This window comes from Rhinatrema bivittatum, chromosome 2 (genome assembly GCF_901001135.1).
Source record: "Rhinatrema bivittatum chromosome 2, aRhiBiv1.1, whole genome shotgun sequence".
NCBI classification, from domain to species: domain Eukaryota; kingdom Metazoa; phylum Chordata; class Amphibia; order Gymnophiona; family Rhinatrematidae; genus Rhinatrema; species Rhinatrema bivittatum.
The window spans coordinates 53,650,688-53,667,504 of NC_042616.1; the positions used below are offsets into that span (position 1 = coordinate 53,650,688).

The window sequence follows — 16,817 nt, forward strand, 5'->3', positions numbered from 1 at the left end:
TATGTTGTTTTCTTCTAAGGATCCTTCTTCCAATTTTTGAATGAAAATCTTTTGGCTAAAATAGCCTTTCACCTCACCTTTTATCCATGCCGGTAATAGTTTTGCCTTCCTTCCACCTTTCTTAATGCGTGGAATACATCTGGACACTGCTTCTAGGATGGTGAGTTTTGGTTTGTTCATCAGCCTGTTAGGGTGCAATCCAGAAACCACTGGCTTTCAGGGTGCTGTAGGGAGCTTCAAAGGAAGGACAATTTTTCATACATGAGGGAAGAAGGTTTTGTGCTGCGGGAGAGGGGGCATGGGCCAGATCCATATTTAAACTTTTTTTTTCCCCTTAAACAACTTTGGCCACCCGAAGGAGACTCTCAAAGCCTCCTCATGATTTTTCACTGAGATTACTGGGAGGTATAGTTACTGCTCAATCAAGTAACATGGCTTGCGAATTTTAAGCCTTTTTTTTTTTTAATTTAAAAATGTAAAATGTTACATACAAGCAAACTACATCTGCACAATAATAAAGATAAGCATACCGAAAAAAAAATATAAGTAAGTAAAGTGCAATTACAAAACTATAATCATTCTGCTTACTCTCTCATAAGCCCTCATATAAAGAGGAGGATGCCGGTAATGAGAAGAATTACTTAAAAAAAACCAAAAAAAACCCATAAAGCATCAGATAGCAATTTAGAAAAAAAGCTAAGGAAAAGACATTGCAACACAAACCATCAGTATAAGGACATCCTTTCCATTAGGCCTTCCTACTAACTAGCATATCCAGCATCCAGAAAACTTTTTAATCGTTTAGAGTCATAAAAAAATACAGCCGGGGTCAAAGATTTTGATCAAACGTTTAGAACGATATTGGAGGAATAATCCTTCACTTCCTGAAGCATTTGGAGAAACATTTTCCTCCTGTTCCACGTTTGCTTATAAACATCAGGGAATATTCAGATCCTCTGCCCCATAAATGAAACATCCCTATCTCTAAAGAAAAGCCTTATGACTGAGTCCTTATCAGACTTGAAAACAAACAAAATCAATAAAGTAGCAGGATGAACCACTTCTTCAGGAGCAGTCAAGCCTGAGCTGTCCAAGAAACTTTAGAAGAATCTGGAGCAGACAACACCCCCCTTCATCTTGTATTTATGGGAGGATTACATTTTAATGGAACAAAGTCAGCATGGCTTTACCCAGGGCAAGTCTTGCCTCACAAATCTGCTTCACTTTTTTGAAGGAGTTAATAAACATGTGGATAAAGGTGAACCGGTAGATGTAGTATACTTGGATTTTCAGAAGGCGTTGACAAAGTTCCTCATGAGAGGCTTCTAGGAAAAGTAAAAAGTCATGGGATAGGTGGCGATGTCCTTTCTTGGACTGCAAACTGGCTAAAAGACAGAAACAGAGAGTAGGATTAAATGGACAATTTTCTCAGTGGAAGGGAGTGGACAGTGGAGTGCCTCAGGGATCTGTATTGGGACCCTTACTTTTCAATATATTTATAAATGATCTGGAAAGAAATACGACGAGTGAGGTAATCAAATTTGCAGATGATACAAAATTGTTCAGAGTAGTTAAATCACAAGCAGATTGTGATAAATTGCAGGAAGACCTTGTGAGACTGGATAATTGGGCATCCAAATGGCAGAATGAAATTTAATGTGGATAAGTGCAAGGTGATGCATATAGGGAAAAATAACCCATGCTATAATTACACAATGTTGGGTTCCATATTAGGTGCTACAACCCAAGAAAGAGAACTAGGCGTCATAGTGGATAACACATTGAAATCGTCGGTTCAGTGTGCTGCAGCAGTCAAAAAAGCAAACAGAATGTTGGGAATTATTAGAAAGGGAATGGTGAATAAAACGGAAAATGTCATAATGCCTCTATATTGCTCCATGGTGAGACCGCACCTTGAATACTGTGTACAATTCTGGTTGCCGCATCTCAAAAAAGATATAATTGCGATGGAGAAGGTACAGAGAAGGGCTACCAAAATGATAAGGGAAATGGAACAGCTTCCCTATGAGGAAAGACTAAAGAGGTTAGGACTTTTCAGCTTGGAGAAGAGACGGCCGAGGGGGGATATGATAGAGATGTTTAAAATCATGAGAGGTCTAGAACGGGTAGATGTGAATCTGTTATTTACTCTTTCGGATAGTAGAAAGACTAGGGGGCACTCCATGAAGTTAGCATGGGGCACATTTAAAACTAATCGGAGAAAGTTCTTTTTTACTGAATGCAAGATTAAACTCTGGAATTTGTTGCCAGAGGATGTGGTTAGTGCAGTTAGTATAGCTGTGTTTAAAAAAGAAATAGATAAGTTCTTGGAGGAGAAGTCCATTACCTGCTATTAAGTTCACTTAGAGAATACCCACTGCCATTAGCAATGGTAACATGGAATAGACTTAGTTTTTGGGTACTTGCCAGGTTCTTATGGCCTGGTTTGGCCTCTGTTGGAAACAGGATGCTCGGCTTGATGGACCCTTGGTCTGACCCAGTATGGTATTTTCTTATGTTCTTATTTTCAGATATGCAAAATTTCTAACAAATACATCTTAAATAATTCTTTATGCCCCATAACTGTGGACTGAGGAAAGTTGAGAGCTCTGATGTTAAAATTGTCTCAATCTGTTCTCAAACATCTCCAAATTATGACGAACCACCAACAAATCTTGAAGGGGCCGGTGTAATAAGATGTGCTGAAGCTGTTGTGAGCTTGTGCGCGCCTGTTCACACATTTTCCCACTCAAAGCCCTATACAGGGATGTAATAAGGATTTTGTGCGCGGGGAAAAAGCGTGTACGAACGCTCTGACAGACCCTCGTTTTGTCCTCACGAATGCATGCTAACGGTATACAAAGGAGGCGATTAGCTAATCATAGGCAACGCAGGGAACCGCACTAATGCTAGTGCGGGTTTTAATGCAGGTTTTTTTTACTGCCACGGTCAGGGCATGAGTTAAGTGTCAGCGCTGACTCGGGGGGGGGCCTATGTTGGTGTCCAAGCTCCCTGAAAACCACCTAGCTGAGCGCCTATCTCGGCATCCGAATGGCCAGCTTAGCTAGGCGCCCAGTCGTATAGATTCATGACCAACTAAGCGCCTAGCTCAGCGCCTGAGTGGCAACATTTGCTAGGCGCCTTTCTGGGTGCCAGAGCACCCATATTCGCTCCCAGCTAAGTGCCCAACTGAGCACCTATCTCGCTGCTATGCCAGTATGAATTAGCATCCATGAAAATATTTGCCATGTTTTCTGCAGCACAGTTATTTGAAATATTAAAAATACTTTCTAGGGTCATACTTTCATTTAATAGGGAGACCCATTCGCTCGCTCGCTTTCATGCACGGATTATTGGTGCAGGTTCTGAGCGCGGATACAGCTGCTTATTATATAGGCCCTTACTGCGCTTAGGTATGCGTATTTCTCCATACGTGCGCGGATTTCTGCACGCAAATCATTTGCATAATTTATGTGTGTTTTATAACTCACAGAAGCAGCATCTCGAGCCGCACACAGTGATCAAAACCCGCGCTCATAACTAGTGCCTGTTTTCCCACAGGTCTTATTATATTGGCCCTGAAAAAAGGCAATTTTAAAAATAGGAAAACATAACTTCTTGGGACCTTAGCTCATCAATCTTCCCAGGCTGCTCAGCAACAGTTTCCTAGACAACCACCTTGCCCCTTGATAGTTCCCACAGACATGGCTGTCTCGAACAACTGAAGGCTTAGCTTTCCTGAAGGGCTTTGTGTATCATCATAATGGTTTTGAAGTGAATCCTATATTTAATCGGTAGCCAATGGAGCTGCTGAAGGATGGGGGTGATATGTTCCCTTTTTTTGGTGTTTGAGAGAATTCTGGCCGTGGCGTTCATTACCATCTGGAGTGGTTTGGTGGTGCAGGCGGGAAGTCCCAGAAGGAGAGAATTGCAGTAGTCCAGTTTTGGGAGTATGATGGCCTGTAGGACCAGGCGGAAGTCTCTGTAGTTTAGTAGTGGTTTTAGTTTCTTTAGTGTCTGCAATTTAAAGAAGCATTCTTTCGTGGTGTTATTTACGAATTTGTTGAGGTTGAATCTGTTGTCCAGCAGTACACCCAGGTCTCTTACTTGTGGGGCGGAAGAAGTGACTGGACCTTGGCTAGCCGTTGGAGCGATGGGTGGAGAGTGATTTTCAGGAGCTATGAGTAGGATTTCTGTTTTGTTCGTGTTTAGTACCAGGTTGAGGCTGGCGAGTAGGTATAACAATTGCCTGTCTCCAGCCCAACGTTTGCTGGAATAGGCGTCATCTCTGTGGGTATTTGAGCAACTCCAATAGTGTCTCCTGCACTCCCATAAATTGGGAGCTGAGAGCTCCATGATACAGAGTTGTGAGGGAGGGCAGTAAGGAAGTGCTTCTGTCTCCCTGGTAACTGCTCCCACCTCCCCCTACAGCCCATTGGCTGGCTATGGAATGTTTGACCAATAGGCTTCAGGGAAAGGCAGGCAAGAAGTGCTAGTAACACGCAGGAGATATGAGTTGGAATTAGTAATAGTACATTATGAGTTGGAATAATAATACATTACAAGCAATAGAATTTACATGTTGTTAAGTCAGGAAGTTCAGAGTTGGAATAAGTAGTAATACATTACTAGCAGGAGAATTTACCTTTTACAGTTAAATCAGAAGGTTCAGAGCTTTGCTTGGTACAGGAGGGTAAAGTGGGAGATGAGGTATGTGCGGTTGGGAGGGTCTAGGAGAGACAGACATGTTTTTGTTTGCTGATGATATTTTACTATTCTTGCCAGACGCGAAGCAGCATATCACTCAGATTCTACAGATTTTTCAACAGTATGGGAGTTTTTCTGGGTTTATTTTTATTTTATTTAGGCATTTTATATACCGTAGTTCCAGGATAAGATCACAACGGTTTACAAAGGTTGGCATTCATATACATTGTCAACTAACAGTAGCATTGTTATAGTTTTACAGTTTTGTTTCAACCTTATGGTATATATACATTTTTTTTTATCATAGTTAAACACTCAAGGAAACGGTAAAGGTTTCTATTTTAAATTAAGTTTCAAATAATTCATTCTAGGTCAACCAGTCAGTGATAACAGTTAGCACTATGTCAAAAAAGATCAACGCAGTTGCCTCAATTAAAGTAGCTTAGGTTGCAATAGTTCATAGGCCTTTCTAAATAGACAAGTTTTTATTTCACGCTTGAATTTTTTTTTTTCGGTTATTTGTGATAATGTTTCTGGGACAGGAAGTAGTGGGGGGAGGGCAAGACTGTCCTCAGGAAGTAGTGGGGAAGGAAAAACAGCTCCCCTAGGGACTTGATGGCAGTCAAGCCTGGGTGGGAGGGAAAAAGAAAAAGGAGCAAGGCAACTAGAGCCAACTAAATAAAAAAAAATGGATAAAGAGACAAACAAGGAACTAAGAAAAAAAATAACGCCCTTAGGGATTAAAGGGGAATAAAGAGCCCCAGGGGACCTGGAGACCTACTCCAAGGAAACCCCCTTACTTATAAAAAAAAAGGGGGGGGGGGTAGCGCACAGTTTTGGCACAAGCAGAATACGGAGGAAGGAAAGGGTTAACTAAACACAAGGGGGGGGAGGGACGGACAGGACCTGCTAAGGGGTGGAGCTAAGGCTTCGAGGCGGAAGCTACAGACAGTCGCAGCCAATCAGTGAATTGAGGGGGCTGTCTGTAGCCGGGGGGAGGAAAAAAAAAAGAGAGACCGGGACAAACTAAATAACAAGGGAAGCTAAAGAAAAAAAAAATGCTAACGGCACCGCGAAGCAGGGGAGGGGAAAAACAACAAAACAAAAGACAGCTGGAGAAGAAGAAAAGTAGACCGCGTCAAGGGAGGGGGTAAGGTAAGCCGCCAAACGGAAGGGGGGGGGCACTCGCCGAGCGGCGCCTCCCGCCCCCGGTAACCTCCGAGTACAAGAGGGCTTTGCAGGGCCTCCCCCTTTGGTACCCCTCCGGTGCAGTGAGGCAGAGAGAGGAACCGGCACCTGGGAAAAAGAAAGGAAAAGCGGGGAGGGGGAAAGTGCTGCAGCACTTATGCGTGGGGAAGGGGGGAGGAGAGAATAAAAAGAGGGGAGGGAGGATGGTGCTGCTCCGGAGAAGAGTCCTCGGTAGTTGGCCCTACAGGACCGGACGGCAAAAACAGCTCGGGAGTAGTCAGGCGGTGGAGCAGGCTGGGTCGTGCACGGCAGCTGGTGGCGCACGCCGCCGAGGAGGAAGCCTGGAAGTGGCGTTATAGAGCAGCAGCTCCACTCCCGTACGCAGTCACCAGAGAGCCGACACATACACTGACCTGCTGCCAGGGAGGGAAGGGCGAGGATAACGCCTCCCCCTCCCTGCCACCGAGCCCCTACGGCCCCGCCAGACCGTTAAGGAGCAGCCAAGAGATGTGACCCCCCTCCCCTCTTCAAGAAAGCCGAAGGGCGCGGCAATCCAACCTCTACAAAATGCAGCGGCAATAAACGATCTAATCCAAAATCATAAACACCTCATTTACAATACAATGTCCTGCATCGCTCCCTCCCGGGAAACAAATCTTGGAAAGCGTCACGTGTTGCGCCAGCAAACGGTGTCTCTAGCCTGCAAGGAGCACCAATAGCTGTCCCTCTGCTGATGTAAATCCCATCATCCCTCCCCCAAGAAAATGGGAGTAATCCAACCCCATTCTTAAATACGCAAAACAAAGGCCACAGTCAATCTAACCACTACAAAATGCAGCTGCATGAGCCACTGGCGGCAATAAACGATAGAATCCAAAATTATAAAAAACATCGTTTACAATACCATCTCCTGCATCCCTCCCTCCTGGGAAACATATCTCGGAAGGCGTTATATGTTGCGTCAGCAAACGGTGCTCCTAGCCTGCAAGGCATTCCCTTTTTTGTTGTGCTCTGAAAGTTTGAATTCAATCTACACCAACAGCTCTCCTTTACCGATCGTCCAATGTGCCCCTATTTTGATGTAAATCCCATCATCCCTCCCCAAGAAAACGTGAATAATCCAACCCCATTCTTAAGTACTCAAAACAAAGGCCACAGCTCCTTCGCGCGTGCACCGTTACAATCTCTTAAGAGCGATTTAAAAAAAAAAAATGTACTTGCAGGTTTGCCAAATAAATGCCCTTGTTCCTAGAAAGTCGACGTGTAAATGTCTCACCTCGCCAGCGCTGGTCGCAGCCATGATACCCGGAGGGGGAGGCAAGGAGCTCCTTGCAGCAGGTTTTGTTTGCTCGGTCCCGCGGCACTCGTGCACGGGGTGGGGGAAGGTGTGTGAGAGAGAGAGAATACCCTCGGTAGCCGCTAGCATCGCACAGGCGTGCACTGTAGCTGTAGGCGCGCTCCCGACAAAAGATGGAGAGGTCGCCTGATATTTTCAAACCATATAAACATTGCCCCTCGATGGGGAGGGGTACCAGCCCACTCTCCCATCGAGATAAGACACACTATGTAACAAACTCAGCTGTGCCCTGCATCCCTGCAGGGGACACAGAAAAAAAAATGGCATGAACAAAAGTCACGAAGTTGTGACACTCAAAGCTGCTCAAAGGTGTTCGCTCCTGCCCTGAGGCCTGGGGGAAAGGTATGGGGGAGGGGAGGGGAGGGGAGCCACTGCCAGGCCTTCACCTGTTAAGCCTCAGAGGGACACTGATAGGAAAGAGGGAAGGGGAAACCGTAACGGGGGGGGGGGGGGGGGTCGCCTGACATTTTATTTCTCCTCAGACTACAGCTCCCAGTAGCCCCCCGCTCCAGCAGATGGTGTGCACGTGTTTTTTTTTTGGGGGGGGGGGGCTTTCCCATAGTGCCGCGTTTGGGAAGATGCTGTCATTTGTTGTTTGCAAATGGGACTTTGTGATTATGCTTCTCTTTCTCCCCTCATTGTTTCTAAAATAACCTTTGAGACACCATTCTTTTTGACCTGAGGAAATATAAACTGCAGAAAGCATGTCAATAAATGTAAGGATATCACCTTATTTATTTTCTATTGGTTAACTTTTAGTTCACTGCATATGAGTGAACTAACGCGAACGTGTCACCGAAGTCTTGTAATTCAAGGTGCAGGGTGCCCATTTAGTTAATGGGCCAAGGGCCGGTTGGTCAGTAAACAGATTTGTGTTTGCTGTCAATTTTTTTTTTTTTTGTAGTGGTCTCAATCTGTTTAAAATCTCAATTCCCTGTACGTACCCGGATCAGTCCAGACACCTGGGTTGTGACTCCGCACCAGCAGATGGAGACAGAGTAAAACTTGTTGGGTTCCCTACATATACAGCTCGATCCAGTAAAGTCCGTGGGAGAGCGGACTAACGCCCGCTCTCCCGGCGCGCGCACCGGCCCCTCGCCGGTGCGCGCGATCCAGTATTTAAATTAGGCGACGCGGTGCAAACGAGGAAAAAGAGGCGCTAGGGACACTAGCGCGTCCCTAGCGCCTCCTTTTGGCCTGGAGCGGCGGCTGTCAGCGGGTTTGACAGCCGACGCTCAATTTTGCCGGCGTCGGTTCTCGAGCCCGCTGACAGCCACGGGCTCGGAAACCGGACGCCGGCAAAATTGAGCGTCCGGTTTTCGGCCCGACAGCCGCGGGCCGAATTCAAAATTTTTTTATTTTTTTTTTTTACTTTTTTTTACTTTTGGGGACCTCCAACTTAATATCGCTATGATATTAAGTCGGAGGGTGCACAGAAAAGCAGTTTTTACTGCTTTTCTGTGCACTTCCCTGGCGCCGGAAGAAATTAGCGCCGACCTTTGGGCGGCGCTAATTTCTTAGAGTAAAATGTGCGGCTTGGCTGCACATTTTACTTACTGGATCGCTCAGGAATACCTAATAGGGCCATCAACATGCATTTGCATGTTGAGGGCGCTATTAGGTGCCGCGGGTGGGCCGCGTGTTTTCCTCCCCTTACTGAATAAGGGGTAAGGGAAAACACGCGTCCAGAGCAGGGTGACAGTGCGCTCCGACGGAGCACACTTTACTGGATCGACCTGATAGTAAGGTGCCACCCACAGCCCCTCAGTCTTTCTCTGTCTCCAGCAGATGGGGCAGGTCCACCCACAGTCTCTGGGGATCCCTGGTGCCTTGGGGTTTTTTTTAGTTTAGGCAGGGATATTAAACAAAAAATAAATAGAAAAAAAAAAAGGAAGATTTTATTGAAGCTGAAGAAAGGAAAGGCTCATCCGTCGTCAGCCTCCCAGGGGGGTGGGAAGGTTCTGAGGGGACCGTCCCCCCCCTGGTTGAGGCCGCTGCTGAGGGTTGAGGACCCAGCCGGTGCGGGCAGCAGCGTCGGGGGTGACACCGGGGAGCCCGATTCACTCACACCCCCCCCCCCCCCCCGGAGCAGAAGATCAGGACCCGGGACAGCGGTAGTACAAAAAAAAAAAAATTGTCGGGGGACTTTGTGTTTCTTCAGCTGTGCCGTCTCTCTTGCTTGGGGGGGTATTTAATTTTTTTAGCCTTCTTCTCCGGTCGTCTTACCGCCGAGGTCCGAGGATGCCTAGGGGGGCGGCTTGTCACGCGTGCGGGTCTGCGCTCGACGGGGTGTGCACTAATTGCGTGTCCGGCGACAAGGGACCATCGGAGGGCGGTCCGGTCGCCGGCGCACGCCGGGCCCGTGCAGGACAGCGTTTCTGAGCCGTTCCCGCTTAGCGCAGGAACGGCGGCCATTTTAGAGGTAGTCAGGGATGCCACGAGGAAGGCTGCCAGTAATGGCGGCCAGCCTCCCCCGCTTTCACCGCAACAACAGGCCCCCGGGGGGGAGGACCCGGGGGGTCTGGACTCGCCGGGGGACCGCAGTATGGAGGAGGCCTCCTCGGATTCGGAGGCCTCGTTTTCGGCAGACTTCACCTTACTTCTTCGCAAGCTGCTGTAATACAAGCGATCCCGCAAGCGTTCTGGGAAGTCGAAGGCCTCAAGGGGCCCGGAGGAGTGTTCCCAGTCCCGGAAGCAGGCGGCTTGGGATAGGTCCCAGAAAGACCCGCCGCGGGGAAAGCAGCAACTGCGGGGAGCTCCGCAGGACTCGGATTCGGAGTTCACCTCCTCAGAAGGGGAGGATCCGGCCTCAGGGGCCCCAGGAGGGACGGAAGGCCAGGAAGAGGAGGGGCCGGGCCAGCCGGGTGCCGGCAAAGGGGTGCAGGCAGCGGATGGCGATGACCCGAATGTGGTGCGCCTGTTTCGAAGGGATGAGCTGACGCCCCTCATCCTGGCTATTCTGCAGGAGCTGGGAGTGGAGGCTCCGCCGGTGGAGTCCCGACAGAGGGCCAATATGGACCCGGTGCTACTGGGTCTTGCGGGTCCACCGGTGGCTTTCCCGTTTCACTTCTCAGCGTCCGACATCCTCTTCCGTGAATGGGATACTCCTGAGCTGGGCCTGAAGGTAAGTAAGGCCATGGACAAGCTGTATCCACTGCCAGAGGAGGTCTTGGAGCTCCTTCGCCTCCCACAAGTGGACGAGCGGTGTCGGCGGTGACGAAGAGGTCTACAATACCAGTCACGGGTGCCACAGCGCTCAGGGATATTCAAGATAGAAAGCTGGAGGTGCAGCTTAAGAAGGTTTTTGAGGTTTCCGCCCTGGGAGTCCGGTCGGCCATTTGCAGTAATTTTGCCCTGCAGGCTGGGCTGCGCTGGGCCCAGAATCTCCAGGCGAATGCAGGTCTCTCCGAGTGGGAGTCAGCCCAGGCGGATCACCTGGAAGCGGTGATCGCTTACAGCGCGGATGCGATGCATGACTTGCTACGGATGTCAGCCAGGGCCATGGTGTCAACGGTCTCTGCGCGCCGTCTCCTCTGGTCAGGAACTGGGCAGCCAATGGTTCGTCCAAGGCTCACCTTGGTTCATTGCCTTTTAAAGGGAAATTATTATTCGGTAAACAACTGGACGACCTGATGCAGTCTCTCGGGGAGAACAAGGCGTTCAAGTTGCCAGAGGAAGGCCCAGGCCGAGGACCTCCTTCTCCGCTAGGAATCGTTTTCGGAGTAACAGACGTCAGCGGCCGCAGAGATCGTCCGGTTCCAGCTCCTCCTATCGGTCCGGTTCCTCCAGACCTTCCTCATGGTCTCAGTCCTTTCGGGGGAAGAAATTCGGAAGACAAGGTGGTCCCTCGTCGGGATCGGGGCCCAAAGCGGCCCAATGAAACGAGGGGGGTTCATTCCTCGCGGCAGCTCCAGGGCCTTGTACCAAATGTGGGAGCCAGGCTAGCATTGTTTTTCGAGGAATGGACCAAGATAACCTCGGACCAGTGGGTCCTCGATGTGATAAGTCACGGTTATGCTTTAGATTTTGCACGCCTGCCGCTGGACAAGTTCCTCGTGTCGCCTTGCAAAGCGTTCAGCAGTAAGGATGACCCTCCGGCGCCTAGAAGCTCTAGGCGCCATTACTCCCGTACCACCAACGCAGCTCCGCCGGGGAAGGTACTCCATATACTTCGTGGTACCAAAGAAAGAGGGCACGTTCAGACCAATTCTTGACTTGAAAGAAGTCAACAGGTGCCTTTGCGTACCACGCTTCAAGATGGAGACGATTCGGTTGGTGGTGGCCTCGGTGCGGCCCGGCGAGTTTCTGGCGTCGCTGGATCTGACGGAGGCGTATCTGCACATCGGGATTCGCCCGGACCATCACAAATTTCTACGATTTTGCATCCTGGGCAGACACTATCAGTTCAGGGCTCTTCCGTTCGGGCTCACCACGGCCCCGCGCACCTTCACCAAGGTCATGGTGGTGGTGGCAGCGCAGCTCAGGCGGGAGGGCCTCCTGGTACACTCTTACCTGGACGATTGGCTCATTCGAGCCAAATCCGAGATCGCGTGTCGACAAGCGGTTGCCAGGGTACTACAGCTCTTGCGTTCCCTCAGATGGGTGATCAATCTCGCCAAAAGTCGTTTGGAGCCTACCCAGAGGTTGGAGTACCTGGGTGCCCTGTTCGACACGGAGAGGGGCAGGGTTTCCCTGTCCCAGGAAAGAGTGGACAAGCTGCAGAGTCAGGTGAGGCGCCTGTTGTCGCTACGATGTCCGCTGGTGTGCGATTATCTGATGGTCTTGGGCTCTATGGCATCAACGCTCGCTTTGGTTCCCTGGGCTTTTGCTCATCTACGACCGTTACAATCAGCCTTACTCTCCCGCTGGAAATCGGCGTCGGAGGAATTTCATCTTCCTCTTCCCCTCCCAGACAGGACCAGGTCCAGCCTGCAGTGGTGGCTTCTCTCCGAGCATCTGACATGCGGAGTATCGCTGATCATGCCCAACTGGACGGTCGTCACGACGGACGCCAGTCTCTCGGGATGGGGAGCGGTCTGTCTGGGACGCTCGGTACAGGGACAGTGGTCCAGGGAGCAGTCGAGATGGTCCATCAATCGTTTGGAAACCAGGGCAGTGTCACTGGCGTTGCACGCCTTCCGCCCGTGGATTCGGGGTCGGGCGGTCCGTGTTCTGTCGGACAATGCGACCACAGTGGCCTATATCAATCGACAGGGCGGAACAAGAAGCCGGCAGGTGGCGAAGGAGGCCGGCCGGTTGATGCGCTGGGCGGAGCAGAATCTCAGCAATATTGCAGCGTCCCACATAGCGGGAATCGACAATGTTCAAGCAGACTTCCTCAGCCAGCATCGCCTGAACCCAGGAGAATGGGAGCTGCCGGACGTAACGCCAGATGGGGTCGGCCACACATGGATCTGATGGCCACCGCTCAGAACGCAAAGGCTCCGTGGTTCTTCAGTCGGAGACGGGAACGAGGGGCCGAAGGCGTAGATGCGCTGGTCCTTCCATGGCCCATGGACGTGTTGCTGTATGTGTTTCCTCCTTGGCCCTTGATAGGCAAGGTGCTGCGGCGAATAGAGTTGCACCCGTCGGAGGTGATCATGGTAGCGCCGGAGTGGCCAAGACGACCATGGTTCGCGGATCTACTACAGTTGGCAGCGGAACCTCCCTTCGGTATCGCTGGGCCGCGCTCCTTCTTTGTCAAGGGCCCGTCTGTTTGGAGGATGCGGATCACTTTTGTCTTGCGGCTTGGCTTTTGAGAGGAAACGTCTGAAGTCTAAAGGGTACTCTGATGCGGTGGTAGCCACCTTGTTGAGAGCTAGGAAGCAGTCCACGTCCTTAGCATACGTTCGGGTTTGGGCAGTTTTTGAGGACTGGTGCAGATCTCTTAAGGTGGATCCTATCTTGTCATCCGTGCCTGAGGTCCTCGCTTTTCTGCAGGAGGGTCTCGCTAAAGGGCTATCTTGTAGTACCCTTAGAGTCCAGGTGGCCGCTCTTGGTTGCCTTAAAGGTAAGGTTCGAGGGGTGTCTGCGCTACACCCGGATGTGGCGCGTTTTCTTCGGGGAGCTAAACATTTGCGTCCGCCGGTGCGGAATCCTTGTCCTTCCTGGAATCTGAATTTGGTTCTTTCGGCTCTGTGCGTGGCGCCGTTTGAGCCCCTGAAGAGGGCGACACTAAAGGATCTCACCTTGAAGACGGTTTTTCTGGTCGCGATTGCGTCAGCTAGATGAGTTTCGGAGTTGCAGGCTCTTTCTTGTAGGGAACCGTTCTTGCGAATTTCGGATTCGGGAGTTTCCTTGAGAACGGTTCCGTCCTTTCTGCCGAAAGTGGTCTCTGCGTTTCACCTGAATCAGTCTATTGAGCTTCCCGCCTTTTTGGACGTGGATAGTTTTGACAAGGAGGCCAGAGACTTGAGAAGACTTGACGTTCGTAGGGTCCTTCTCCGTCACCTGGAGGTCACGAATCCTTTTCGGGTTTCCGACCATCTTTTTGTTTTGGGCTCTGGTCCTAAGAGGGGTGCCGCTGCTTCTCAGACCACGATTGCGAGGTGGCTCAAGGAGGCCATTGGCTCGGCGTATCTTCTCCGGGGCAAGTCGGCCCCTGAGGGCCTCAAGGCTCACTCGACACGTTCACACGCCACGTCGTGGGCGGAGACCTCTCAGGTGTCACCGCAGGAAATCTGCAGGGCGGCGACTTGGAAGTCGTTACATATGTTTTCCAGATATTACCGACTGGATGTCCAGGCGGCTGATTCGGGGGGGTTTGGAGGGAGAGTGCTCCGAGCGGGACTCTCTGCTTCCCACCCTCTGTAATTGGCTCTGGTACATCCCAGGAGTCTGGACTGATCCGGGTACGTACAGGGAAAGGAAAATTAGTTCTTACCTGATAATTTTCGTTCCTGTAGTACCACGGATCAGTCCAGGCTCCCGCCCGTCTGTTCTAGTTGGTTGATTTAAGCTGAAGTAACAGAGAGTCCGCTCGGTTGGATTCCAGTTCTCATTTATTCAGTTTTGTTGAAGGATTACCGTTCACCTCTGGTTCTGGCAGTTCTGTTCCAGCTGGGGGTAGTTGAATTGGCCTGTATTAGCGGGTTGTCTAGTTAGTTAGTCAGGCAGTTTTGTTGCTTTGACATTATGTAAGACTGAGGGGCTATGGGTGGCACCTTACTATATGTAGGGAGCCCGACAAGTTTTACTCTGTCTCCATCTGCTGGTGCGGAGTCACAACCCAGGTGTCTGGACTGATCCGTGGTACTACAGGAACAAAAATTATCAGGTAAGAACTAATTTTCCTATCTTTACCAGGTGTGTCTATGACTTGAGGAAGCATATTCCATCTGAAAACTGAAATACAGAAAATCAGTTACCTTCTACAATGCAAGATCAAGTATGACACTGTGAGCAGTTTTTGGCTTGCCAGGGGACCAATTCAGTCTGGACACTGGCTATCCTTTTGCCTCACTGTGTTTTACACCCTTCTGTGTTTTACACCCCCCAACCAAAGCCACATGCCATACAGCGACTAAAGACCGGGCTTTCTCGACAGCGGGTCCTGCCATTTGGAATAATATGCCCACAGACTTCAGACTGGAGCCCTGCCATCTAACTTTTCGGAAAAAAACTCAAGACCTGGCTATTCCTTCAAGCCTTCCCTTAAACTCTCCGAAACATGCAAATGGCCCTTTAGCAACTCGTCGCCATATATGCAGCTATGAACCATCTACTACGGTAAGTATTTAAAAAAAAAAAAAATCTTTTAATTTTTAATTTTACTTTGGTTATTGTCTTCCTCTGTTTTATCTTTCCGGCTACCTTAGCCCCCAAGTTTACACCACCCTGTTGACTGTAACTTTGCTTTTGCTTCTTGTTTATTGGTTTGTTAAAGTTATAACCCTATGTTCTCTGTAGACCGATGTGATATGGTAATAATCAAGAATGTCTGTATAGAAAAGAGTTAAATAAATAGAAAATGAGCTACAGCTTCCAATTCTCTTTTCCAAGAATAATGGTTCTTGCATCTTTTTTTTTCAAAAATGAAATGTATTTGAAACAGCACTACCATGTACAGAAAACCGTAATCTGTTTTTGTAATCTGTGTGTTTGGAAGCTTATCGTAATAAAGAATGATATAAAAATTTTTTATAAAAATACTATGATTTGAACTAAAGATTGTGTCCTTGCAATCTATGCAGCACTGGTCATAGAGGGCAGGAAATGACATCATAGCCAACCATGTGTATGCCAATCATACGCAGGAATCAAACAGAGTAAAATCCAGCTAAATCAACTCTAAGAAAAAGAGCACTCTCATCTGCGGGACCACACCAATGGAATGCGCTCCCACCAGACCTACGACTCGAACCCAGTCTACCAGAGTTCAAAAAAAGGTTAAAAACCTGGCTCTTCAGGCAAGCGTTCCAATTCCCAGAGTGTAACTAGGCACCTCCTCCTGACTTTCAGCTCCAGCCATTGCAGGGTGTCACTAACACCTTGACACTTAATTTATGTACTTGCTTATTCGCAATGTTTATTTAACAGTCATTAATCTCATACTATATAACTGTATACTTGTAGACTATATATGCTACTAAAGTTCCTTGTAAAAAGTTGAACACACATACTGTTTCAAAACACGAATAATGTTAATTGTTATTTGTTAAATGTTATTGTTACTTTCAATGTTCCTTGTAATAAGCCCAGGTCGGACCGCCCCAACCAGGGTTAATTTGTTTATTAAGACACCATTAAGACTCCTCTCAGCAGCTGTATATTTCGGACTGTGTATTTATACTGTACTATTGTTTATAATTAACCTCATCTTTTCTCTTTACTTCCTCCTCCCAGTTTATTAGCCCCTGTTAATTGTAACTGCATCTCTTCACCACGTTTATTTATGTTATTGGTTGTATTCTTCACTCCCCTGTTTTCATGTAAACCGACATGATGTGAACGCTTTCATGAATGCCGGTATAAAAAAAACCTTAAATAAATAAATAAATAAATAAATAAATAAATATTGTAAACCGGATTGATTTGTATTGTATACAGGAATTCCGGTATATAAAAAATTAAAATAAATAAATAAATTACCATGGAGTATGCGGAGGCAGCCTCATTTCATGATCTCACAGGAAATGATGTCACCATTGGGCATGCTTAGTCAATAGCTATTTTTTGTTTTCTGAGATGCAATTAAGCAAACTTGCTTACCTGTAACAGGTGTTTTCCGTGGACAGCGGGACAATCGGTCCCAGATGGGAGTCGGGCCTGATCTATAGCTGAAACTTCTAGAATCACCCTACACCTGTGCAGCAGGTCGGCACTCATAGCCGTTAGATGCTGTCTCCCTCTTCAGTGAATACGATAGCTGAAGAGAAAGCACAGACACTCGGCAAGGGTCCCAGAGGTGGCAGGAGTGAAGTCATAGTAGTAAGAGGCACAGCTGTTTGCAAGAAAAGAGAATGAAAGTCAAGTAAATGAATCTGCAAATCACTACGGCTTGTATGCAGGACAGCTCATGGTGGAACTTCTATAGACTGGGCTGAAGGAGGCAACACAGACTGCC

At 48.5% G+C, this 16,817-nt stretch overlaps 1 protein-coding gene and 1 long non-coding RNA gene across 7 annotated transcripts in view; one reads left to right on the forward strand and one right to left on the reverse strand.

Moving 5' to 3' along the window:
* LOC115083952 (trichohyalin-like) overlaps positions 1-7,259 on the reverse strand; it is a 242,508-nt gene extending 235,249 nt beyond the window's left edge. For all 6 annotated transcript variants that reach the window (XM_029588117.1, XM_029588118.1, XM_029588119.1 and 3 more), the window contains exon 1: positions 7,172-7,259. In XM_029588117.1, the coding sequence (XP_029443977.1) occupies positions 7,172-7,195 (24 nt within the window). In that variant the 5' untranslated portion in view covers positions 7,196-7,259. The remainder of the gene's footprint in view (positions 1-7,171) is intronic.
* On the forward strand, positions 5,802-16,268 carry LOC115083969. The gene is made up of 3 exons (XR_003854435.1): positions 5,802-5,862; positions 14,558-14,980; positions 15,445-16,268. It is a non-coding gene; the product is annotated as an uncharacterized LOC115083969 (long non-coding RNA).
* Positions 16,269-16,817: the final 549 nt, after the last annotated feature.